The 26514-nt window shown below is 43.2% G+C and overlaps 1 protein-coding gene across 3 annotated transcripts in view; it reads right to left on the reverse strand.

Annotated features, from left to right (window-relative positions):
- Positions 1-5952: 5952 nt before the first annotated feature.
- The window catches only part of asl (argininosuccinate lyase), a 32315-nt gene continuing 11753 nt past the window's right edge, over positions 5953-26514 (reverse strand). For all 3 annotated transcript variants that reach the window (XM_068010308.1, XM_068010307.1, XM_068010309.1), the window contains exons 7-17: positions 25969-26046; positions 25023-25100; positions 24357-24409; positions 23809-23871; positions 19671-19785; positions 17510-17594; positions 12486-12545; positions 9870-9953; positions 9337-9417; positions 7109-7215; positions 5953-6455 (exon numbers count right to left, since the gene is read on the reverse strand). In XM_068010308.1, the coding sequence (XP_067866409.1) occupies positions 6308-6455; positions 7109-7215; positions 9337-9417; positions 9870-9953; positions 12486-12545; positions 17510-17594; positions 19671-19785; positions 23809-23871; positions 24357-24409; positions 25023-25100; positions 25969-26046 (952 nt within the window). In that variant the 3' untranslated portion in view covers positions 5953-6307. The remainder of the gene's footprint in view (positions 6456-7108; positions 7216-9336; positions 9418-9869; positions 9954-12485; positions 12546-17509; positions 17595-19670; positions 19786-23808; positions 23872-24356; positions 24410-25022; positions 25101-25968; positions 26047-26514) is intronic.

Here is a 26514-nt window from a genome sequence, read left to right on the forward strand (position 1 = left end):
AATCCAGCCCACGAGGTGCAGAAATGTCAAAAGGCACCAATTTCATGATGCTATTACCAGTACCCTAAATGGGTTTGGTGATCCTTCAGGCGTTCTAGGTGGCCATCTAAAACAGGCATTAGAACCTTTACTTGCATAAATTGGACAGTGTTGAGTGGATCTGTAATTTGGGCTTTAGGATTCTTCAGTATTCATTGTATTAAGCACCTTTGCAGACATGAAAAGATATATTCCAGGCTTTCAGTGACAAGACCGTGGCAGAATGAAAGATTTTTGTCTAATAATGTGAATATTGATATTGTTATGTTTGTCCTTAGACAAAGGAACATCTCAGTTGTAATGATGTGTTAAAAATGTCTTAATCTGTTACCAGGAGGAGAATCTTTTGGAGACTGGATCTGTAAGATTCCTAAAAAGGGGGTCTCACTTCCCTTTAAGGTTCTGACCCCATACTGAGTGTCAATCGCACAAAACAGACTTTGAGTACAATTTCCATTTCCTGTGGAACATCTTTATTAACTAACCAAGCAGTAGTATATACTTACAACACCAGTTACTTAATAGACCCGCGTACAGAAGCTCGGTCCTGGGTGGTCAGGTCCGCTGAACAACTTCTCCCGCACGAGCCAAGTCACACTTCCCGGCTGTAGCAACAATGTCCTTGTGTGCTGTGACTTTATACCTCTTTCTGACCCTACCCCTTGACAGATAAGGTAACGTTTTGAATTGGGTCATGCGATAAGGTTTCAGTGCCTTACCAAGACCACCTGCATGTGGTCATATTAGCAAATGCCTCACAGCATAACAAAAATACAAGAGATATCCAATTGCCTTACAGACCTCAAGGCTTCCAATAGCAGCAGAGTGAGTTATTAGAAGAGGTGCATGTACTATGGAAAGGACCTCTTGAGACTGTGGCTCCACCACAAGTTCCCTGTTGGACTGCAGTCCCAATGAAGGTCAGCATTACTGTGTAGTTAAAGATAGTGAACTCCCCTCCACTCATCACCAAAACTTGCAAGGTGTTTTTCAAGCTCTTAAATGACCATGTAAAAATATTGTGGCATCTTTTTTTTAATGCAGGCACCCTGTGGTCCAAAGCTGTGGGCTATCCACCTGAGGAATGACATGAACCAACCTTCCAACTAGCAACTTGCTGTTCCTCCATTGCCAAACACCATATTCTCCAGCTTGCTTATGCTCAGTGATTCAACTAGTGATTTCTACTCAAAATTATTTAAATCCCCTGATGTGAATGCATCTGTGAATAGTAGAGTCAGCAATGTATGATACTGCTAAACTCACAATCCTCCTATCTTCTTTGACCATTTGATTTGGCGAGTGACTTCTTCAAAGACACTCAAGAGGTTGAATTTTCTCCCGCATTCTGTGCTGCTTCCATGTGCAAGCACAGAAGCTGTTTTGAGAAGTTTGAGGAATACATACAGAAATAACCAAATGCCCATTCTACACCATTTCATGTGTGTAAACGAACGTGCATCATGTATCTAGGCATTCTTGAAAGATTCCTTTCTGGGAAATCTTCATGAATACAATTGCAACCAGAATTCCTGTTTAAAGCTGCAAGTAGAGGGTGTACCCAGCTGCAGTTGTAGTATGCATTAATGTCTATGAGAGGGATTTAAAGTGGTTTGCTTTGTCTGCATCTACAGTTAAATTACAATAGGTGGAGAGCAAACATGTTGTGCCCTTCTGCTTGGCATAGGGGAATGCTGAACAGTTCCACAGCTGCATCGGTGAAACTTGGGGTTCTTGCCCATTTCTGCTTCATTGACACATCTAAGCTCTGGACAATTTGTAGACACCAAAAGTAAACCTCCTTTTCAAATGACTGCTGCAAGGCATTTTAAAAATGACACAGATAATTTCACCCTCCACTGAGTGAACTTCCATTTGGAAGATCAATCCAGACCACTTGCTTTATATTTCACATCAGGATCAACTCCAAGCGGTCCAACAGGGTCATGGTGAATGGCAGGTGTGGACACAAAGCCCACTGCTCAAATTTCCATCTTTAAGAAAGGCTGAAATCAGAAAATCTGCCCTCATGTCACAAAATACATTTCGACTGAGAGATGCATATTTTGTTGTCTTAACAATGGCTTTCAACGACAAACTAGATGGTGTGCAGAAAATATGTTGTACATCAGTGTAGGAGCTGATAGACACAAACAAAAAGCAGATTCAGACAACTATTGATAATTTGAACATAAAACAGTGAAAGCTGATCCTGAAGCACAAGAGGTGCATAACATCTAACATATATCAAAATTTAAACTCATTTTTCAATGTTCCACCATAGTGTTTTATTCTAAATTATTTTCAAAACACTGAAAAAATTATACATGGGAAACATCACTGTAAGGGGAATTTATCTGTAGCTTTGCACAGCTTCAGCCAAGGCTCCATCTGCCTGTTCAGGTGGATGGAGAATCCCAAAGCACGATTCAAAGAAGTGCAGGAATTTCTTGGCATCTTGGTCAAATCTCATCCCTGGATGGATACTACCAAAGTATTAATCTCATTCATTGTTTGCAGGATCTTGCTGTGTGCAAATTTGTCTCCAATATTAACTACATTTAGAAAGTAATTCATACGTTGGGAGGTCCTGAGGATGTGAAAGGCACCATGTGAATGCAAGATACTGTTTTAAAGAGATTGTTCAAGAGGTTGTTTTGTATTTTGAGCCTTTGTTCAACTGGACAATCTGCTGTGTAATTGTTTCTGGCCCTTTTCTTGCACCACAAACATTTTTTGGGTCAACATGTCAACCTGCTTTCAGGCCAAGTAAGTGACCTTTAACTGTGCCGTAAACTGTACAATTCTTTCTATTCTATTCTAGGATTCTATCAATGCTGCTCTGAAATTGGCTACAAGGAGGTTTGTGAGAAACAGCAGCTGAGTAAATAGACTTTGCATTCAAATAGACTGCCATAAGACCCAGCCCTGCCTCCAACTCATTAGCTGACACAGTGCTGTCAACGGAATCCAGCTGGAGATCAGACATCAGGCTGTGGGTACTGATTATCATACCACCATGTGGGGTCTATATTGTTGACCTTTATAAAAGATCAAATGGACCTACCTTTGTCTTTTAAATGTGTTCACTGCAGAACTCAACTATGTTAAAAACACAAAAGCTTTTTTTTGTTGGTTGCTGCAGGCATTTTCCACTGCTTTGTGCTATGCATTTAAACACCCCTGTCACTGTATTCTAGCATTTTAACCATACAGAAAAGGTTATGGCTTCAGCACTTGTGGCGAAAGGATGTTCAGTGCAGCAGTGATATGTCGAGGTGGATGGGAGCAGAAAGTAAACACAGGTGGATCCCTGGAAGAGAAATCTTCAGTTGTATAGAACAATAGAGCCTGTGTGGAGGTGCTTTGGAATGCTTCAGCTTGCAGTAGAATTATGGGCAGAATTTTATAATCGTTCCAGCTTCTGGCGATTTTGCTCAGGAAAGGGGGGGGAAGGCAGGCCCCAGAAACCCACTCGATTTGGAAATGAGGCCTTGTTCATGATCTCATTATCAGCTCATCGGCCAGTCTGAAATTTTGGTGGGGGCACTTGGGTTGCGTGCTGTATCAGGGACAGTACAGAAGCATGGAGGTGGCAACACAGCAGGGAGCCAGTCATGCACCATCAACTTAGATGGGCCCATAAGAGGGAATGTGACGGAGACGGACACTCGGCCATTGGCACACAGATGCCATCGGATGTGCAGAGGTTACAGACAGAGTGACCTATATGTGCTTGGGTCTTGAACCTTTTGGCATCACAGGGCCATAAAGAGGAATGGGTTAGGATTCCAGAAATTATTGAGAGTGCAGCTGAACACAAGTAAGGCAACAACTAGTGATAGGATTACAGTTCTCAGACGCTGGGTCTAGTGGTGATGAGAATCAATATCAGCAGCAGAGGCAGAGCCCTGGGCATGAGGAGGATAGAGGAGAGGAATGAGGGGCAGGAAGGCAGCGGAGGGCACACCCTCAGCATAGGGTGTACCCTGGGAGACAAAGCTACCTGGACATATCAGAGAATCAGTGTCACAGGAGACTGCAACTGTCCAGGCAGATGGATCACTCAGATTTGTGCTGGTGTAGTCGAAGGCCTCACACCTTGCAGCACTGCTCGTCATGCCCTGCCAGTAGACATCAAAGTCACTGTGGTCTGGAACCTCTTTGCCTCTGGCTCATTCCAAGGATCAGCTGTGGATCATGGTGCCATCTCACAAGTAGCTGCACACTATTGCATCTCGCAGGTCACTCATGCCCTATTTGCAAAAGCTGGGCAGCACATATAATTTCAAACAGATGGGGCCTGGCAGACACAAAGCACAGTGGAATTCACCTCCATTGCTGGATTCCTGCAGGTGCAGGGCATCATTGATTGCACCCATGCGGCCATCAGCACCCAGTGAGATTCATCAACAGGAAGGGCTTCCACTCCCTCAACATTCAGTTGGTCTGCATTCCCAACAAGAGCTTCCTGCATGTGTGTGCTTGCTATCCTGGCAGCTGCAGAACTCCTTCGACCTCTGGCAATCCAGGCTGTAACATCTCCTCACTGCAACCCCCCAAACTACGTGGATGGATTCTAGGTGACAAGGGATATCCCTTGAAGAGAAGGCTACTCACCCCTTTACGTGACTGAGATGGAGCTGCAGAGGCGCCACAACTGAAGCCATCGGCTCACAAGAATCAGCATTGAGCAGGCCATCAGGCTCCTGAAGATGTGGTTCCAGTGCTTGGACTGGTCGGGTGGCACCCAGAAATACACTCCAAGTGTCTCGCTCATTGTGGTGGTCTGCTGTGCTCTCCATAACATGGTCCTCCAGAGAGGATTGGACCTTGAACAGGGTGAGGCCCTGGAACAACACAGCACATTGGAGGAACAGGAGAAGCAGGAAGATGCAGAGAGGTGCCCCAGCTGGGCAGGGAGGTGGGCAGGGCTGGCACATGATTCATCAGGATGCCGTCAATGTTAGGAAGTATTCGAACAAGGCATGTTTTAGTTGAGCCCTTCTAACCCAGGAAGACTGTGCGCTCTGGAACTCTCTCTGAGCTGCTTATGAGAACACTTCTATTGAAGACGCATCCTCAAATGGATCCATTCTTACTACCAATGAATGTTGCACATCATCCAGAGGTTTCACTGACCCCTTCATCACCTCTTCCCCTTTATTCCAGTCTTGCCATTAAAGAATGGAAGCTCACACATCACTGATCCTTTTAAGGCTCTGCACCCAGTTCCTCTGCATGACACTTAAGCTGCAGACAGTTTCAGCCACTTCCAGCTGGGCCTGTTTCGTTCGGCTGGGTGACCTTGCCCTGCCACCCTCTGGAAAGAGAACCAGCCTCCTCTCCCTCACAGCCTACAGGAGGATCTCAAGGTCAGCATCAGAGAAGCAAGGAACAGCCCTGCCCTGGCAAGCAGACCTCTGCCTCTCTTCCTGTCACTCTGCTCCTTGCATTTCTTCTTCCAAATGGCTGCCCCAGCAATGGCTGCCGTGATGCCTTTGAATCAGGCCCGCGCTTCAGCAGTCCTGCCTTGATCCCACACTGGCCACTGTTAAATGGCTGCACATCCCACTCTCCAGCCAATTAGCGGCCCCGCCTCTGAAAATTGCAGGCTGTGACTACTTCCCAGTGGGGCAAGATCAGGATCTGGAAACAGACCCGCCATTGGTTTCCTGACCCCGGAGGCAAAATCATGCCCAATACCTGTGTCTCGTCCATTGTAAAATATCATCTTTCAAGCTGAACACAGTAGATTCAATAGCAGCTTATGTGAGGCAGAATTGGAGAATTGCACCAGGAAGTAGCTCTCCACTACAAATGGGCTTTTAAATGCCCCACTTTGAGATTTCTCCTTCACTCCTGAAGTGATTAAAATCTAAGTGGAAGCAGCTGGGTGAAATCAGTCTCAGAGTATTTCATCAAGATTTATTTTGCTGAAGTTTACCCTTATAGACCAGTTGTGAATCACTGCAGGATACATTACCATAGGATAGTCTTTACAAATGGAAACCATTTACAATTTAAAAAGAGATTTAAACACAATTTACTGTCAATTATCATAACTCAATTTAACAGCGTCACCATGTTAACTTGCCAGATAGATTTTGTCTTAATCCAAAAATCATTGATACTTAGGAGAAAATTTCCCCCCCCCAATAGAAACCCCTTTCTGTGGTTAACAGGTGGAATAATCTCACCTACTTTCATTGCAAATCACTTGTGTGTTCAATTCACCTAATCCTAGTGTTTAAAAGAGTGCAGAATCTTAAGTGCTCTGTCTTCTTTTTAGCCACGCTCTCAGTTGCTCGATCTGCGAAGTCACGCTGCTGTGTGCAGTGCCTCCAGGTGCTGCATACTGCTCCACACTGTTGGTGTAGTTCCATACCTTTGACACATCACTCTCAAACAGAGGGCTTTTTGTAAAAAGAGAAGACGTTTTATTAGGTGCAACACAACGAATAGAGCTTTGTATCCCAGGAGATTTACAACAGTAATTGTTTCAATGTAAGACATATCCTGTTGCAAAACAAATGGTAAAGCCCAGACACATGCCCACCCTGAACCTTTATTGGAATTACTATAATTGATCACATTCTGTTTAATTTGTTTTTAAATTAACTCCCCCCCCCCCACCACCCCCGCCAACCCATTTCAAATGGCACCGACAGTAGGCACACAAGATAAGCCAAAAGAATTCAAATGCATAGTCAAACTTTTTCAGTATATCAGGAACTTTCCAATATTGTAACAGCAAAGAATTTGTAACAGTTTAAAATTGTTGCCTTCCTTGATGTGGCAATGAGACAAATTTGAAACAAAATCTCTTTCCTAATATATGGAAATTTCAAGCTAATTTAATTTGTTTAACGTAGGCCTGAACTCTTACTAGCTCCTCATATTACCCTCTACTTGTTTCCATGGCTCCACTCTTAGGCCCCGAGCTATGGCACTGAAGATGTACTAGAATAAAAAGTGAATTACCAACCCATTGTGACTCATTACTGTTTTGTGTGTGGACATCTACTCATACCAATAAATACAAACACAGTAGATCTACAATACATACCTGATGGTCTTCAGATCATCCAGGGAGAGTTGATTAACTTCAATGCCCTTATTTTCTGCCAAATGAACAGCTCTTCCAGAAGCACTGTGGGCTTCTCTAAATGGCATCTGCAATGGCACAGATCTAGTCAAGAATTCAGGTATAATCACAAAACAGACTGACAAACACATACACAATAACTTTAACCATGTGGTAATGGAATTTCTAACTATATCGTTCTATGCAGTCATCATTATATGGGGGATGTTTGCAGTCTTTAACAGAACTAGGCAGCAGAGGCCCATTTAGAGAGAGGCTACCTTAGAAACCAGAATACTAGAGGTTAACCAGACTGAGTTGAAAAGACTGAATCATTGAAAGCTTTAACAAAGCAAGGCACAAAGGGAACAAAAACAAGAAGATCATAGTTCATTTTCCAGCCTTTATCTCGGCTTAATGCATGATAAGTTATAACAACATCCCATTTAAATCCGTATTTCTAAGGATTATTTCCAATGAAAACAAAGAGTGAATAGATTTAATTTTACTATCACAGCTGAAGAATCAAATTTCACTGTAAAAATGCAATTTGTGTATTCAGAAATGCAGAAAGGAATACAGAATCAAGATGCACATTCCAGTTTCATTAATGGGATTGATATTCTCATACTGTACAATTTCTTAATTGGAAATTAAGATTGGTGTAGATCAGGGTTGTCCAACCTTTTTGAGCGGAGGGCCGCATTACGATTTTTGCTCAACCCCAGGGGGCTGGTGAGCAAATTTCGAAAGTTAAAGGCACTAAAAATTGATCTTACTAATAAAAACACAAAAAATGTGCATTTTTGTGAAGATGCTTTAAATAAGACTAATTTATTGATTTACTTTATCGTCACTATAGTGAAAACTGATTTATTGACACTCCTGGCATTGTTTTTGATTGCATAAGTAGTCAATCTCTGCCAGCACACTTGATGTAGTGATGCAGGGTATTCTGGATAGACATCCATCTGTCAGGAGAGTCCTTGATCTCTCTCCCCCCTCTTCCCGCACTGTCTCTGTGTGTGTGCGCGTGTGTGTGTGTGTGTGTGTGCCATTCTCTCTTCCTCCTCCACTTCCCTTCTAGGACTAGGGGACACAGATGGAAAATTTTGTGCAAAATATGCAAGGGGAATATGAGGAAACACTTTTTTTTTTTTAAACACAGCGGGTGGCAATGACCTGGAACTCGCTGCCCACAAGGGTGGTGGAAGCAGAGACAATCAATGACTTCAAGAGGAAGTTGGATGGCCACCTGAGAGAAATAGACTTGCAGGCCATGGGGATTGAGGCAGGGAGTGGGACTGACTGCATAGCTTCGTGGAGAGCCGGAATCGGCCTGATGGACAGAATGGCCTTCTGTGACATAAGTAAATGATTCTTTGATTCCATCTCTACCCTCTCCTCTCACTGTCTCTCTTTCTCTCTGTCTGAGGCTTCCTCTCACTCCTCTCTCTGTCTCCTTCTCTCCCCACCCCCATGACTATAGTGTTGGTCGCTGCCCCATCCCTCCTGTCTCTCTGTCCACCCCCTCCTTTTGCCCTCTCTGTCACCCACCCACCCACTCTCTCTCAGTTGCAGAGTGGAACGCTTAGCAGATGGTTGGCCAGTTGTTTTAAAAACATCACTGTCAGTTTCACAGTTGACAGCTGCTGATGTCGGGAACAGCGGATTCCCAACAGACTCGGGATTTTCCAGTAGGCTTTTTGGAAAAAAAGTCAGAACCTGCCGGGAAACCCCCGAGTCTGTTGGGAATCCGCTGTTGCTGACGTTAGCAGCTGTCGGCTGTGAAACTGACAGTGATGTTTGCAAAAAGGCCGCTCTGTAAGAAGACGACAAAGGTAAATTTCTCGTCTCTAGTCACTGTGAGGATGAGGAATGGCCCCGGGAACACTTTACACTCATGGGCCAAATGAAAACGTTTGGCGGGCCAAATCATGGCCTGTGGGCCTTATGTTGGACAGCTCTGCACTAGCTGATCTTAAGTAGACCTATTTGGAAATGGTCAATGGACACAGCAGATGGTTCTGACTTTCTTACCATTGTTACTGACTTGGGGTTTCAAGGAAAAAGCTCCTTGCTAATTCACAATGGATTTCTTGCCGAAGATGCTCTCCAGTTGCAGTACCCAGGCAGCTGCTAAATTCACCGGGTGAAGTTTATAGGTATTAAAAAAAAGTTTCAGCTTAAGGCATAGTACAGATGCTCACCTTCTTTCGAACCAAGTAATAGGCCAGATCTGTAGCTAACATATCTGGGCTCAAAGCCTTCTTCATGGCATTTTCATGAATCTTCAGGAAAAAGTAACATTGCACACAATTAACTAAACAGTGTCTTCTTAAAAAAGGCAGGGAAATAATTCTTGTTCAAAGTAATCCACCCGCGCCCCCATGATTTGTCATTAAATAACTGCATCAAGTGAATTCCCACATTCAGATTAAAACTTCCTTTACTCAATCCTAATGATGTTCTTCGGTCTTGCCGCAGAAACGCTACTGTAGTAGCCTGAATCTTTGCACGTCCCATACCACCGAGTGAAACTAATGCAAATTTGGAAGCAGTTTGGCAAGGTGGGCACATGCTTTCCAGGTTTGGTATTCTCCTTATAGCTAGCAAGCAGCAAACTCTGATTCCATCACCTTGGGTTGGATTCCAATCAAGGCTTCAGACATGAAGTGCAGACGTTTAGCCCCATGTGCCACTCAGCATTAATAATAGTCTGAAGGTAAAAAGAGGCCGTTACCTGTAATGTGGAGAATACACCTGATGCCACTTGGAGTACTGCAGTGATGGTATCAATGCTTTCAAACATTGCCTCCTTGTCTTCCTGTAAAAGTGAAACAGATTTGCACAGTCAGTAACAGACAACACTATATTCTTCTTTCTTTGCTTCCTTTATTCCCCACCCTAATTTTTCTCCCGTTTTCTCTTGGACAGGTTAATTTCTTGCTGATGTAGAGGAATTTAGTTTTGCATTGTTCTAGTAATACAGACAAGATGAGCTGAATAGCTGACTTAGTTTCACTGAATCTCTATAGTCCGATGATGCTGGCTGCTCATCTGGAATGCATCCAACTGGCCGTTCTTCTTATGCGAGTCTTGATGGTGGTGTTGACAGTCTATTACATTGTGGGGTGCAGGCCTAGCAACCAACTCTGATTCTCACCTGAGCTGACTGTTAGAGATAGGAACCCAGGATAAGCCCCTTTCAATCCAGAAACACTAAACCAACTGCACTGTGACTACTGCTGCTACGGATAAGATCAGCTAAATCAGCACAGGTCAAGGATCAAAACTCATAGCATCTCAAACAATAAGAAACTGGTTTACATTGGCTCAATACTACATGGATAAAGAACAACTGAAACAGATCTAACATAAAGGATTATTGTCTATTTGATATGAACTGAAGTTCAGGATTTTTAAGGATATTTCTCAAATGATCCATTCTGCCACATTGATGGGGAGATGCAAAGTGGTACCAGCCAGCTAAAGATGATGTGGGCATCACAGGCAAGGCAGGCATTTATTGCCCATCACTAGTTGCCCCAAGAAGGTAGTGGTGAGCCTTCTTCTTGAACCTCTGCAGTGGTTTAATACAACTAATTGGCTTGCTAGGCCACTTCAGAGAGCAGTTAAAAGTCAATGATATTGGTGACCAGGCCAGCACATAGGTCAGACTAGGTAAGGACAGCAACTTTCCTTCCCTAAAGCACATTAGTGAACCAGTTAGGTTTTTACAACAATCTGACAGCTTCATGGCTATTCTTCCAGATACCAGATTGTTAAAAAAAAAATTTAAATCCAAATTCTTAAACTAACACAATGGGATTTGAACTCGCATTATCTGGATTACCTAATCCAGTAACAAAATCATAAGCAACCACACCCAGGATGGATTCACCAAATAGTCAGCCATTAAAACTGTTATCTTTATCAGACTGAGAACAAATTGATAAGTTAGCATATTAAATACTTCTGATAAACATTTACACATTAAAGACTGGAATATTTGATGGTTTGAATGTCACAGGAGTTACTTTCAAGCAGTTACCACCTTGGATAAAAACAGAAAGTTCTGGAAATACTCAGCAGGTCAGGCAGCATCATGATATTACCACCTAGGCTTGGGTAGCAGCCAGTTTAATTGCCAGATTTATTGGCCAATTTCAGGACAGAGGAGGTATCAGAGGTGCACATGGTAAATTTAATGCCGAGAGGGCACCACCAATGCAGTGGCAGCAGTGTGTCTTCTACAAGATGGACTGCAGCAACTCCTTCAACAACTCCAAACCCGTGACCTCTACAACCTAGAAGAACAAGGGCAGCAGACACATGGGAACACCAACTCACACAGCATCCATACCTAGAAATATAATCATTGTTTCTTTAGCATCACTGGGTCAACATTCTGGAACTTGCCACCTAACAGCACTGTGGTAGTACCTTCACTGCCAGGAATGTGTTCGTTCAAGAAGTCAACTCACCACCTTCTCAAGGGCAATTAGGGATGGACAATAAATTTTAGCCTTGGCAGTGATGTCCATATCCCATGAATGACTAAAAACATTTAATTAAAAAGCATTCGATCACATCCCTTGACATTGCCAAGACTCTGCACATCCAATAAGTTACTTTTTAAGTGTAGTCAATGTTGTTATGTAGGTAATTGCAGCTAACACCTGGCTCGGGTATAACATTAAAACCCATTTCGGGCCCGACCCAACCACAGCCAACCCAAACCAGGCCCAAATCCTTTAATTTCTTTTCATGCCCGACTTGACCCAACACGAATATCGTTCATCCGGTCTGGCAGCAGGCTATTCCTGCAGATGGAGTTGTGGGGAATCATGGGTAAGCCTGATCCCGTAACTTCCTGGAAGCAGCAGTGTCCAGCCCGACCTGAGCAGAGCCCGAATGCTGGACTCGGAATATAGACCCACCCCAACCGGCACATGTAGTCGGGTCTCGTCGGGTTCGGGTTGGGTAGCCAGGCTTTAATTGCAGCAGCTGCCATTTTGTATACAGCATGATTCCATAAACAGCAATGAGCTGAGTGACCATTTTCTCTGAACACTAGGGTTAAGTACTGGTGGGTCACAGTTTTGCCAGCGTCATAGTTTGGTGGTAATAGTTTTAGGTTATAAAAAAAGTGTACCAGACATTATTAGAAAATGTTTCAGATAAATGTTTAAGAAATTATTTTTAAAAGCTGATAAAAGCTGTGCATTAATTTTAAATACAAAAACACTGTCAAGCTTTATCATTTCAGAAAAACTCAAGATTTTGGGAAAAAGAACGACATGAAAGTCTGCAACTTGACTGACGTATAGTGAGACACATATCCTGAAACATATACCTGCAAATCCTTATTGTATGTGCTTGGCAGTCCTTTAAGATTCATTAAAAATCCAGAACACTGTAAAAAGGAAATAAAAAAAGTATAGTTAATAGAAAAATATTGATAGGGAATAATGGCTTTCAAACATTGCAAAATCTCGTGAATTGGTTGCACACACGTATACTGGGGGGGGGGGGGGGGGGGGGTGGAATTTTATGCTCTGCCCTGTGGCGGGTTTGGAGGCAGGGAGAGCATATAATCAGGCAGAATGGTGGCCGGAGTGGGGGGGGGGGGGGGGGGGAGGAGATCCTGCTGCCCAATTGAGGCCCTTAAATCATGCAATTAATGCCCAAATAAGGGCCTCATCCTGCTGCCGCTGCAATTAGCCCAAATGGCAGATGCATGTGATTATGGAGTGTGCCTGTGTCAATTTAATGTTCTGTAAAATTAAACAATTAGTGTTGGGAGTTTATTGTGTTATTACGTCTCCCAGCTAAAAGAAGAGAGCTGCAGTGAAATACAAGTCCTCATGTTCTGTCCCTTTAAAAACCTGTGATTACAAGCTGCAAAGGCTTTTGTGTGCAAGCAGGCTTCATTTTGTTTTGGACTAAAGACTTTAAGGTGTTTCTTGGGAATTAACCTTGTTTGGAGTTTTAATTACAGGCACTTCAGAAGTTTAAGGAAAGAAGATAAATAATGTAATTTGTTTTTCTTTTTAAAAGCATGTGCTATTTTTCTCTGCTTGTGTGTGGAATAAATAGATTTTTTGTGTGGATGATTTTTTGTGTGTTTCAAGCTTCAGTGTTTTCTCTTCCTGAAATTGTAGTCCTGTAGTGTTAGCTTCAGCACTTTAAGTTTGAAAACTCACAGTAAAACTGTGAAATGGATTGGAAGGGAAGTTTAAATTAACTGACTTGGATATTTTAAGTTATGAGATTCGAGGTGGGATTGCTGGCCAGGATCCCATCTTGAATTAGAGTTATTAAACATGTGGGGATTCTGATCCGAATATGAATTCACATGTTAGTACGGGGTGGTTTTAATATTAAACAGTGTTAATTGGAATTTAGTTTAGAGACTTTGAGAAAAGTTAGAAGTTTCTTTTTGGGAACCATTAGAGTTCTTCCCCTGAAATAGTTGGGAAAAGGAATTGGTAAAAGTTTAAAAAACCTTTCTTTGTTCAGAAGGAAACAGATTGAACTGGTTTGTCTCAGCTGGAATGCATTTGTTGCTTGATTGTTTAAAAAACGGAGAGCTTGGAACTTTGGAGCAATTGAAAGAGTGGTTTAAAAATAATGAGCAGAACGTTCTGAAATCTGAGGAAGTTGTAGGGAAAAGAAGAGTTTATAAAAACAAAAATCGAAGGTAGATAGATTCAGGTATTTTCTTTGTTTTGAAAAAGACCCAGTTCAAACAGGCCAGAGCACATGGCAATGCTTTATTCTGTTCTTTTAAAACAAGGAGGGCTGACGATGACATCACTAGTCAATCTGAGGGCTTTTGTCCCGCCCCCTTTCAAAGCAGCAGAGAGTTAATTCTTTCTGCTTGCAGCTTAAGCTAACCACACACCTTTATAGATAGTGGGCATTAACAAAATTGTGTGTTTTTGAGTTTGAGTTTTTCAGATATTAACCCATTTGGCCACGAGCAGAATGGATCCTTTGTTTTTTCAGGTTACAGGCAGCTGCAAGTGCAACTGGATTGCCAACAGCTTCAAGAATTTAAGGACATTTGTCACAGTATTGTGGCAATTGGGAGTCTGGGAACAAGAAATCAGAATTTAAAATTACATTCATACGAGTTGGTATTTTAAACATTTAAAGGAAACAACAAAAGGACGTACTCACATAATTGCTGTGGTTTTTAATGGATAAATAAAAATTATAAAGTTTTATTTGAAAATAATTAAATAAATTGATCTCAACATTAAGTGATCTGCAGGTGGAGGAACTAGTGTTGAGCCGAAAGGAATATCAATCTAATTAATGCAAATTACAGAAAAGAAAAAGGGAAAATATCCCCAAAGCTGCAGGTAATAGAGTAAGGAATAGGGAGACTGCTAAACTATGAAAGGGTGGGTATGGTTGGCGACACCAGGGGAGACAAGATGACGTTTTGTTGGAAGTGAAAGCCCTAGCCTTTAATCGCACAGATAGAACTGCGAGGTGTCTTTAACAGACCCCAGGTCCAAAGAATGGTTTAGTTTTGATACCTATTGGGAAAATTTTATATCATGATCTACACCATGAGGTGGCACCAGTGATGTTGAATTCGACAGCGATAAGGTGACGTGGGAGAAAGAAGCAGAGCCTGTATGCCAAGTTATTGGACAGCGTGTTTGTACATGGAGTAAGGTCTGGTCTCTGGAGACAGGTAAATCTCCCATTCGTAACAAAAGAGGGCAAGCCAAAGGAGGAGACGAGGGCTGGTCAATGACACAGATAACGTCTTTAATACTGGGACCTCACTGGTGTATAGTTTAGTTCTGGTATCTCTGGAAGCAGAGATAAGGGATTTCAAAGAAAGGTTAAAGGACGTTCTTATGAATGAGAATATCAACCAGGACACACAGCTGAGGAAAGATCAAATTGTGACAGTCTATTTAAAGGATGTAGCAGAGCAATAGGAAGACTAAAGCTATAAATAAACTCATTCGGGAGGTTAGGAACATTTCTGATCAGGCTTCCCGGAATGATGTGTGTATTATGTATGGCTCCTGGTTGGTAGAGCAGGCCAGGGAAAATCTGAGGCAAATTCACAAAGGGGAAGTGGCCTCTTGGGTCACTAATAATCATCTGGACACGTTGATGAGGGATAGAACAACATCACTGTGTGCCAACTCAGAGGTTTGGTGTGGGCATACCCTGTACAAACAGATTGTAAAATGGAAGATCTCAAAATAATGGGTTTGGTGATGCTACATGGGGAAGCACCACTCCCAGTCTATAGAATAGAGACCATAGGAATCAACCAGGAGGATAGTCATATTGGCAGGAACTAGGTTAGAAGGGAGCACTGACAGAAGAGGCAAGGTGGCATGCCCCTATCTGTTGGAAAAGCATGCCCAGTCAACATGTGGATTCAACCTTACTGAAGTAAACTGGACCATGGAGGCTATAAGGGTGACTCTGAAGCCTGTATAGGCTGCCTATGTGGGGGAAGGGAATACTGTGTAACCACGAAAGGAAAAGGGTATAAACATAGAAGGAATTTATGGTGCCTGATATCCCAACCTACCTTCTGCTTTACTCCTGAAGGGCCTATAGAGACAGGCAATAGGGAGATTGTAAATATTTATAGCCCTAATAGTACTGAGCTTAACGTGAGGGATGATTTAGAGGGAACTTTTAAATAGTATGTGGAGAAGTTTAGGTACGACATGCCACCAACCACCCCCCCCCCCGTTACCTGAGCATTTGACTAAGTTGTGGGGGGACTGAGGGAGTGGGAGAGTGGGGGGTTGGCGGGGAGATTGATAAGTCCTGAAAAGCAGATCATCAAATCCAACAAATGAACCACCAGATTTTGCCAGAGATTAATGACATCCCAGAAACATCCTGAGATACACCCCTGGATAAGAATTATCTCCCACACACTCGTTTTTACAATTGCTTATTGTTGTGTATCTGTTGTATGAACTATATCATTGGTGCAAATGTAGGAGAATGGGACAGCGGGTGAAAATATTACTGGAGGGACGGAATAAGGTGAATGGATTAGATTCGGAAATGTAGTAATATTCGCAGGCCAAATTATACACTTATGGATGGATGCTTTAAGGTATTTGGATATCTCTTGTATTTTTGTTATGCTGTGAGGCATTTGTTAATATCTCCTGCACTCCTGTTCATAAGTAAAATGTAACCAGCTGTGGTGTGGACCAGCGTGTGGAGCTAACCTGGTGGTAAATAACATGGAGACGAAGGACATTGGGATGAAGGGAGAAGAATTCTGACTGAAGACATCATCGCTGGGGTTCATATTGGACTTTTTAAAATAAAAGACAATGTAAGTGACCTAGAACCCCCCACATACATACACACAGACAGGAATGTCAGAACATGCCACTGTTGTGGTAGCCTGGACTGTTAAAACATCAAACAGCCTTTCTACAAGCACACTCATGGACAATGGCCTTTTGAAATGTGTGTGAATGATTTCCTTCTTGCCTTATCAAGAGGCAGATATCACATCCGTGGGGGCTATGCACTTAAGACCCCCCCCCCCCCCACCACCACCACCCCCGAGAGCAGGATATGACCACATGCAGGTGGTCTTGCATAGCCAGGGTGGGATTGATAAGGCACTGAAACCTAATCACATGACCCAATTCAAAACATTACCTTACAATGCCAAGGGGCCAGGGTCAGAAAGGGGTATAAAGCCACAACTCACAAGAATATTATTACTGCAGCCTTGGTCAGTCACAGGAAATTCTGCGGGAGAAGTCGTTCAGCGGACCTGACCACCCGGGAATGAGCTCCTGTACGGGGGTCTACTAAGCAACTGGTGTTGTAAGTATATCCTATTGCTTGGCGAGTTAATAAAGGTGTTCCACAAAGTGGAAATTTGTATCCAAAGTCTGTTTCATGCGATTGATACTCAGGACCTTAGAGGGAAGTGAGACCCCCTTTTTAAGCATCTTAGTGAGTGCACATGGACACATACAAAAGTTGAGACACAAAAGTGCTGAGTCATGAATATTTTACACTTTGCACTGCTTGTGTGAAAACATCAAATACTCCCAGGTCAGATCTTGCATAAATCTCCACATTGTTCTGGCAATGTGTCTAAATTCTCAATGTCTTGGTGACTTGTCAGGCTCGTTCCTTTTTAAAAAAAAAAATGTGACTTTGAAATTTAAACATTTTATTTCATGAGGGAATAGACAAGTACTAGTCAATAGTTTAGACTGTATTTGGACTTGTTGACTGACATTCAAAATGTGCAGCTGTTACAAATAACCATGGAGTTAAAATGAGGGAACAGCTGAACTGATGTGACTCTTCAATTACACTGTCACACAATATCGCGGTCCTTACCCGTCCAAAGACACGTCCAGCTTTGCCTCGAATCAGTTCCAAACTGTCTGCATTTTTCTTCTGGGGCATCAGGCTACTCCCTGTGCTGAAAGAACATGAAAAATCTTACCACAAACATCTAGACGTGTACTGCTCTCTTTCCTTACCCCACTCACTCACTCACACACAATCACATCAATGATTCTTCTCTAAAGGGAAGTGGAACAAAGCAGCCAGCTAGCACTCTGAGTGACAGCAGCCTTTCAGAGAGTATCACACCCTTTCATAATTAACTGCACCAAGCCAAGTGGAACTTCCTCTTGAGGCATATGTATGTTGAGCAACTACTTGAGGAATCATTTCTGCAATGTCATTAAACTTTCCTTAAATAGAAAGCAGACCATTTCTACAGCCGTCACATTGACTTAAAAACAACTTTGTGGACATGACAGTTTTGGCCGTTCAGCCTGCCAGTATTTTGACCACCTGAGGAACAGCTGACATAAGTCACCCTACTGCAGGAATGCCACAATATTCACATGAGGTGTTTGCAGTTGGCAGCAGCAAAAAAGTCGAAGTATATGGAATATAAATGAGATTCAAGTACAAATATTGGGTGGAATTTAATGTGTCCCACTGGAGTGGGTTGTGAGCCAGGGTGGGTCGTAGAATAGGGAGGAAAGGTTGGGGGGGGGGGGGGGGGGTTGTCGGGTGGGGTGGAGTGCCCGTCCTTCCCGATGCCATGCAATTTTAACGGCATGTGGGGAATGTCGAGGATGGCCTTCCCATCCAGAGGCCAAATGAGGCCTTTAATGGCCAATTAAGGGCCTCTTCCTACCACTGCTGGTTTGGGGGGGCGGGGGGGGCCTCTGCTCAGTAAAAACTGGCCGCCACCCTGCGGGCTCCAAGGAGCGGAGAGTGAGGGGCAGCCCTCCTTATCCGGCACACTGGTGGCAAGGGATGCTGCTGTGGAAACACCCTCCCCTGCCTTTACCAACAAACCCACCTGCCCACCCACCCCTCGCTGGGGTCTGCTTGACTGGGGTCAGAGTTGCCAGGGCCATTTATCTGGGTTCCAGGCCAACTAAATGATGCTGGCCAGGCCAGATGCAGTCCCAGCAGTGGCCTCCGCTCCCAGTGGCACTGCTGGGACTGAAGAGCTACTGGTCCTCCGATTGGCTGGCAGCTCTTTGAGGCGGGATCGTCGCCCATAAAGGGACAAGAGACCCGACAGCAGGCAGCTGATTGAGCATTGGGCACAGAATCGGGTCAGGGCGCCTGGAAACAGCTGCGGCCCTTGGCTTTCCAGCCCACTGTCGGGGCCACCACAATCCACCTTAAATTCAGCCCATTGAAACTGGAATTTAAACTCGGAATTCCCTATCAGCAGTCATGACATTAACTTTGCAATGTACCCACTGGACTGTCCTGAGCAATTAACTCAACTATTTAAAAAAAAGTCTCCAATTATTCACTATTGACTTAAGAGTCATAGAATCATAGAGTTATACAGCACAGAAACAGGCCCTTCGGCCCATTGTGCTGGCCATCAAGCACCTATCTATTCTAATCCCATTTTCCAGCACTTGGCCCGTAGCCTTGTATGCTATGGCAATTCAAGTGCTCATCTAAATACTTCTTAAATGTTGTGAGTGTTCCTGCCTCAACCACCCCTTCAAGCAGTGTGTTCCAGATTCCAAACACCTTCTGGGTGAAAATAATTTTCCTCAACTGCCCTCTAAACCTCCTGCACCTTACCTTAAATCTATGCCCCCTGGTTATTGACACCTCCTCTTCTACGTAACATCACAATTTCTCACTTGCATTAACAAAAAACCTCACAGGAAGATAAACATCTGCAATCAAACCAAGAGCCTCACAGGAGAAATCTCATTGTTGTTACAGAACATTTATTCTTAAAAGGAATTATATTCGAAAGAAAAAACAAACTGCGCTATCTTGAATGGTCCATTCAAATGGCTTCACAGCTCAGATTTACATGTTGTTATTTATGAATATATTTCTGATTGCACATTGCCTCGGCCTCTTCATATCAACCGCACCCCTGGAAAATTTACACATTTAATTCTGGATTAAATGTATACCTAACCCCTCAAAAATTGCATTGTTCTTTGGCCACCGGCTCCAAATGAAAGTATGACTAACCTGATTATGGAATTACCTGTAGGCATCAGACAGGGTTATGAATCCAAATTCCTTGGTGTTGTAAATTATTAGATCCTCAGATATCTTACTCAGGTGAATCATACACAGGGAGCACCAGAACAGAATCTCAGCTTTAATAAACCAGAAAAAAAATGTTCAGTGCATAACCAATGAAAACAAATTTATTTATTTAGAGATACAGCACTGAAACAGGCCCTTCGGCCCATCGAGTCTGTGCCGACCAACAACCACCCATTTATACTAACCCTACAGTAATCCCATATTCTCTACCACCTACCTATACTAGGGACAATTTACAATGGCCAATTTACCTATCACCTGCAAGTCTTTGGCTATGGGACGAAACCGGAGCACCCGGCGAAAACCCACACGGTCACAGGGAGAACTTGCAAACTCCACACAGGCAGTACCCAGAATCGAACCTGGGTCCCTGGAGCTGTGAGGCTGCAGTGCTAACCACTGTGCCGCCCCAAATGTGATATTTCTTAGTACAAATAAAATACTGCTATTGAAATTTATCTCATAACTAAGGTTCATTTCAAAGGCAATTGGATAAGCACCTGAAGAGAAAAAAATTGCAGTGCTGGAGGGAAAGGGCGAGGCAGTGGGACTAGCTGAGTGCTCTTGCAGTGAGCCAGCATGGGCATGATGGACTGAATGGCCTGATTCTATAGGGGGGAGTTTATGCTCTCTCCTGCCACCTTCCCACCTCTGACAAATTACATCCATGGCGGGAAGGCCCGTGGATGACCTTCCTATCCTGCTGCCAATTGCAGGCCTTCAGTGGACAATTAATGCCCAGTTAAAGGCCGCATCCCAATGCCGGGTTTAGCCCAGCGGAGGGATGGCTGGTCACCATGCAGGGAACATGCGAAGCAAACCCATGCATGTTGCTCGTCAGGGGTGACATTAAAATGTACTTAGTGCCTGATCAAGAAACCCGGCATCAGGAAGAGGGGGCCCGCTGAGAGCCACCCCCTGCCCTTGCTGGCGACCTGACTGCAACTCCCTCCGTTTGACCCCCACTCTGCGAAAACCCTCCTACCATGACATACCTGTGGCCTGGGGTCCCTAGACGATCTTAGGCCTCCAGTGGGTGTATATTGGCAGCAGCCACTGCCTTAGTGGTGGCACTACTCAGTAAAAGGCTGCTGGCCTATGATTGGCCAACAACTCTCAGCAGGAGGGACTTCCGTCGCCAGGGTGCTAAATCCTGGGGAAGGCCCGCCTCTGATGACTTAAGTGCTTAATTGGCATGTAATGTGGCGGGCCTTCCCCAAAGGAGGCGACATGGGGCTCTCATCGGATCTTCAGCTGGTGGCCAAAATCCCTATCGCGTGATTAAAATCCCCCCCGATGGTTCTATTTAGCTCCAGAGACCTTGCAGAATTCCATCAGCTCCTCCTTTGCCAAAATATACAAAAACATGTTGACAAAGTGTTAAATATTGCGGATGCTGGAAATTTGAAATGAAAACAGAAAATGCTGCTAACACTCAGCACATCAGACAGCATCTGTGGACAGAACAGAGACCTACTGTTGAGTGTTTCCAGTATTTTCTGTTCTTGACTTGCAGCCAAATGTGCAAATAAGCAAGATTTCATCAAGGATTACAAGATAGATACAAATGAAGGTCATTTGGCCATAGAAACTTGGAAAATAGGAGGAGTAGGCCATTCGGCCCTACGAGCCTGCTCCGCCATTCATTACGATCATGGCTGATCATCCAACTCAGTAACCGGTTGCGGCTTTCACCCCATATCCTTTGTGCCCTTTCGCCCCAAGAGCTATATCTAACTCCTTCTTGAAAACATACAATGTTTTGGCCTCAACTGCTTTCTGTGGTAGCGAATTCCACAGGCTCACCACTCTCTGGGTGAAGTAATTTCTCATCTCAGTCCTGAAAGGTTTACCCCGTATCCTGAGACTCTGACCCCTGGTTCTGGAATCCCCCATCATCGGGAACATCCTTCCTGCATCTACCCTGTCAAGTCCTGTTAGAATTTTATAGGTTTCTGTGAGATCCCCCCTCACTCTTCTGAACTCCAGTGAATATAATCTTAACCGAGTCAATCTCTCTTCTTATGTCAGTCCCATCATCCCAGGAATCAGTCTGGTAAACCTTCACTGCACTCCCTCTATAGCAAGAGCATCCTTCCTCAGATAAGGAGACCAAAACTGCACACAATATTCCATCTTGGCCATTTATGCAAAAAAGGCCACACAGACCCACCATCCAACCATTTCCAAAATAATTCTAGGATTTTTGCCTCCACTATACTACCTAGACGTTCAGTTCACTGATTGAAGAGATGTGTAAAAAATACCATTACATAAGTGCTAACCTTGCCTTTTGCTAGTGTATCAACATCCTTATGTTTTACAAACAGCACGGCTGGGGTTTTGCCACCACGAGGCAAATCCGGATGTCAGGATCCAATGTGGGAGAGAAGCCCACGCAAGAGGGCAATGGGACCATGGCTGCAACCTTCGCAGCAGTGGCCAATTAAGAGGCTGCCGCGGAGATTGCCTTCCACTTATGGACTCCGGGCTGCCTCTCTGAGCTGCTGGCCCAATCAGAGGGCCAGCAGCTCTGCAGCGCCACTGATAGACGTGGCTGCTGCTGAGGCGACAAGGGGAAAGAGAGGGCCCCTCCATAATGAGATGCTTTTGCAGCCAAGTAGGAATATTTATTTCTGTGCTGGCGCCAAGCAGGCAGGCTACGGTGATCAGATGGGTAAATTCTTCAGTGGTGGCGTCGGGGCCGTGGGGGTGGCCATTGCTGCCCGGAGCACCCTCTTCAGGGTATGGAGCCTCCAAAAACCAAGGCCCTCCACCTCCATGCAGCTAAAGGGCCTCAACTGGCCTAAGGGTGGGCAGGCTGCCTGCCACCTCCCCCACAGCTGGTAAGATACCAGCAGGGACAGGGAGATGATGGGCACAGCACCCCCGTCTCCCAACCAATTTTACACCCCCTCCCACCACCCAGCCCGCTCTTGGGGGAGTGGTGGGGGGGTTGGGGGCATTAAATTCCAACCAATATCACTAACAATCCATTCTCTTAATGCTTCTTTTGGAACTGAATCTTTGAAATGCACCATTAATCTCAGTTTCTCACTCTGAACGCTTCCCTCAATACTTGCTTTTTTATTGCAAACCTGCTAATCCCATAGAATCGTTACACAATACCATCTGGTCCCCTTTGTGTTTACCCTGTCATGTTTAAAATGTTGGGCAGGGTTGGCAAACTATGATAATTTCCCATATGCAACAACTCAAAAGCTATGAACACCACTCTAAAACAACTGTGCATCTGCAGTCACACCTACCCTTGTTCCCACCATTGTTGGGTGTCTGATTATTTTCTCACCTCTTTTCTTGATAGAACACCAGCTGGTCAGACACTACTGTCTGACAGAACCCCCTCCTAACCACCTTAGACTTAGGGAAAACCGCTATGATCCAGTCCCATTCAAAGGCAGAAATGTTAAGTAGCAAATCAACTACAAGATCATTTACTACAGTAGCAGCTGATTTAAGTTTTTATTCATGAGCAACATCACAAAAGGTACAGATAGACAGAAAGGATATATCAAAATAACAGCTTGCACTTGTATAGTGCCTTTAATGCAATAACATTCACTGGAGTGTTCTCAAACAAAATGACACCAAGTCATAAAAAAGAAATTAGGTCAGATGTCCAAAATTTTGGCCAAAGAGGTAGGTTTTAAGAAGTGTCTTGAAGGAGGAAAGAGTGGTAGAGAGTTGAAGAGCTCTCAGGAGGGTGTTCCAGAATGTAGGACATAGACAGCAGAAAGCACATCAGCCAATAGTGGAGCGATGTAAATCAGGGATGTGCAAGAGGCCAGAATTGGAGGTGTGCAGAAATTTTATGGAATTGCGGGACTGGACGTGGTTAGAGGAAAAGGGAGGGGCAAAGCCAAGGGACGGATTTGAAAACAGGGAGGAGAAATTTAAAATTTAGTCATTATCGAACCACAGAATTTAAGAGCATTCCTTTCGACTACTGGGTCAGGTGAGCAATGTTACTGTTTATATTTGAGAAAAAGCTGTATTTGCTCTCTATATAATCATCTACAAATTATTTATTTAGTGAAAGGAATTGTACTTACCAACAAAGTCTCGCCCACTGGTTGCATCCATGCTGTTCAAACTAATGGCATCAAACTGCAGCTCTGAAAGTCAAACAGGTCAACAGTCAGTGAAGTGCAGTTTAACTCTCGATGAACAAAAAAAAACTTGCTGAACCTCCTGTTTTAAACAATTTAAACTTCATAGAAGTTAAATGAAGACATTTGTCCAAAAGAAAACACATCAGATTGGGTTCCTTTTTAAAAAAAAATTGTCAGTAAGATTTCCACTATGTTTCTCCCCACTCCCTAATCATCTCGGGCAACTTACAGTGGACAGCACTCAAGCCTTCCAGCTCAGAGTTATTAGTAAAGTTGTATTGCTTATAGAACACATTCAGGAATGTTCAGCCACCATTGTATTCAATTCAGGAATGTCAATAACTTCCACAAATGCAAAAATATGACAAGCAAATAAAATTAAGTCACTAGTCTTTTAAGGTTACTGAAATAGCCAGCAACTAATTAACACAGTCCTAACCAAATATAAAAACTTGAGCATGTTTTGAAATTTAAAAAAAAAAACTTACCCTTAGAAAGGAATTCTCTGTCAATCTTAAAAGGATTTCCAGCAATAGCACCACTAGGAAATTAAAACAGTAATTCTAAATGGATAGATTGTGGTACATTTCTAATTGATGCAGTTAGTATTGAAGGACAAACTTGTCCTGGTTTGCTAGTGTGGAGAACCAGTACATTAAGTTACCACACAAAGAACTAAGATGATTCACGTCAAAAAGCATTAATGCAAAGATATAAGAGGTGACTTTTTTCCCCATAAACTGCACATTTCTCTTGCTTTCCCATTGGTATAACAGGTGAGGCATTCAATTCATAGTAAGTCTGTCATGCGTCTTCAGTCTGTGTGAGACGCTCTCAGCTCAGTGGAATGAAACACTTACTGGTGCCTGATGTTGAAAGACAATTACATAGGTTTTAAAAACCCAATTCAAAGCACCACATTACACAAAATACTGCATTTTCTATAAAAATACCCAGCACAAAAAGAAATACAGAACACATTTAATTTTATCTGTGGTGAGATAGATAAGGAAAGACAGAAGGAGGCTCAAGTGGCGCATGAGTGCTGCCGTGGACAGCTGAATGGCCTGTTTCTGTGCTGTACATTCTGCATAATTCAATGCAATATTCATTATTGCCCTATATAAGGCAGTGATATATAAAACAAATAGCACCTTCCCAGTGGCAGGACATTGGTTCTTTTCTTAATTTCTTCCAGTCTCTCAGCATCACGAGTCAAGGCAACAGCATGACTATAACACAGAACAAACATGTATGTTTTTGAACAAAATGCAGCAACAAATTAATCTCTTACAGTACTGTAGTCAACACCATAGTTCATTCACACCGTGGTTTTCCAAATATTGGAGATAACCTTTTCAGGGCTTTTATGAGAGGGACATGTTGGTGTCTAATTAATATAGGTTACATTGATATAGAACACCTTTAATATCTTTAGGATGTCTCACAGCACTTTGATGCCAATGGATTAGTTCTGAAGTATGATCACTGTCATGTAATGCAGCAGTCTACCAGCACCAAATGATTTGATAATATCTCAATCATCACTACTAAAAATGGCCAGCACACTGGAGAAACTTGCTGCTCTGTTTTGAATAGTGCCATGAGATCTTTTACATGCACCTGGGCAACAAGAGTTCAGTTCCACATTTTGGCAAAATATTAATTTGGCATTTTTTGTATGAAAGGCAAGGTTGCAACTGTTTCTATCTGCGTAACCTCCAACTACTGTTACTAATGTAACAGTGAAACTAAAACCCCAAAATACCCCAGTTTTCCAGTTGGAAATAAGAACCGACATTAGTCACGCTTGAATAACGTCCTCCGACATCTCATGTTTAAAATCACCGTGAATTTCACCTTCCAATTAAAAACCTTTCGTGCAACTCTAACCTTCTGAACAGATCCTATGCTATTACAGTAGTCATTTGAAAATTAGATTTAGCAGTGTGACTGCATCACACAGTGTGTGGTGGTAAAGTGACATCTATTTTTATCCGTATTAACAAATTTTATGATAGACCTGATAAATATTAACGCTCACAATGTGTCCTCCATTTTTCAGTTGTTTATTCTAATACCAACTAAAATATTGATCACCTTAGAATCCAGTGGCTCCATCGAATCGGCTGAGCTCTTTGTAAATGAGTATATCCAGGAAAAAGGATATCAATCTCCCTAAAGCACAAAGGATACTTAGTTATTAACACACAGAACAGAAAGTATTTTAACAATGCAGTAACAGAATCATACACTTATGGAATGGACTACCAGAAATAGCAGTAAATTCTGGTTTAGTTGATGCCTTTTAAAAAGGGACTGAAGTGAGCAGATAGAGTCCATGAACAAGGCTGTTACTCAGAGACTGCAGAAGTGACAAGCACGATGGGCTGAATGATCTTTATTTGCTATCTAAGTTTTCTTAAGTTGCTTAATAGTAATAGAATGGTTTGTTGAATAGCACAACGCATTAAGACAGTAAGTATTAAGAATCAGGGACTGGAAAGGAAAATAAAAAATCAGCCAGCGATCCCACTGCATATCATTATCCAATGATTTCTGGTGGAAGGCATGTTGAGTGAAGGTAAGCTTGGACTGGGTCCTGATTCCCCTTCCAAGCCTGCTGGAAATATAGCCTGCAGTGAC

This window comes from Heterodontus francisci, chromosome 30, assembly GCF_036365525.1.
Source record: "Heterodontus francisci isolate sHetFra1 chromosome 30, sHetFra1.hap1, whole genome shotgun sequence".
Classification (NCBI taxonomy): Eukaryota; Metazoa; Chordata; class Chondrichthyes; order Heterodontiformes; family Heterodontidae; genus Heterodontus; species Heterodontus francisci.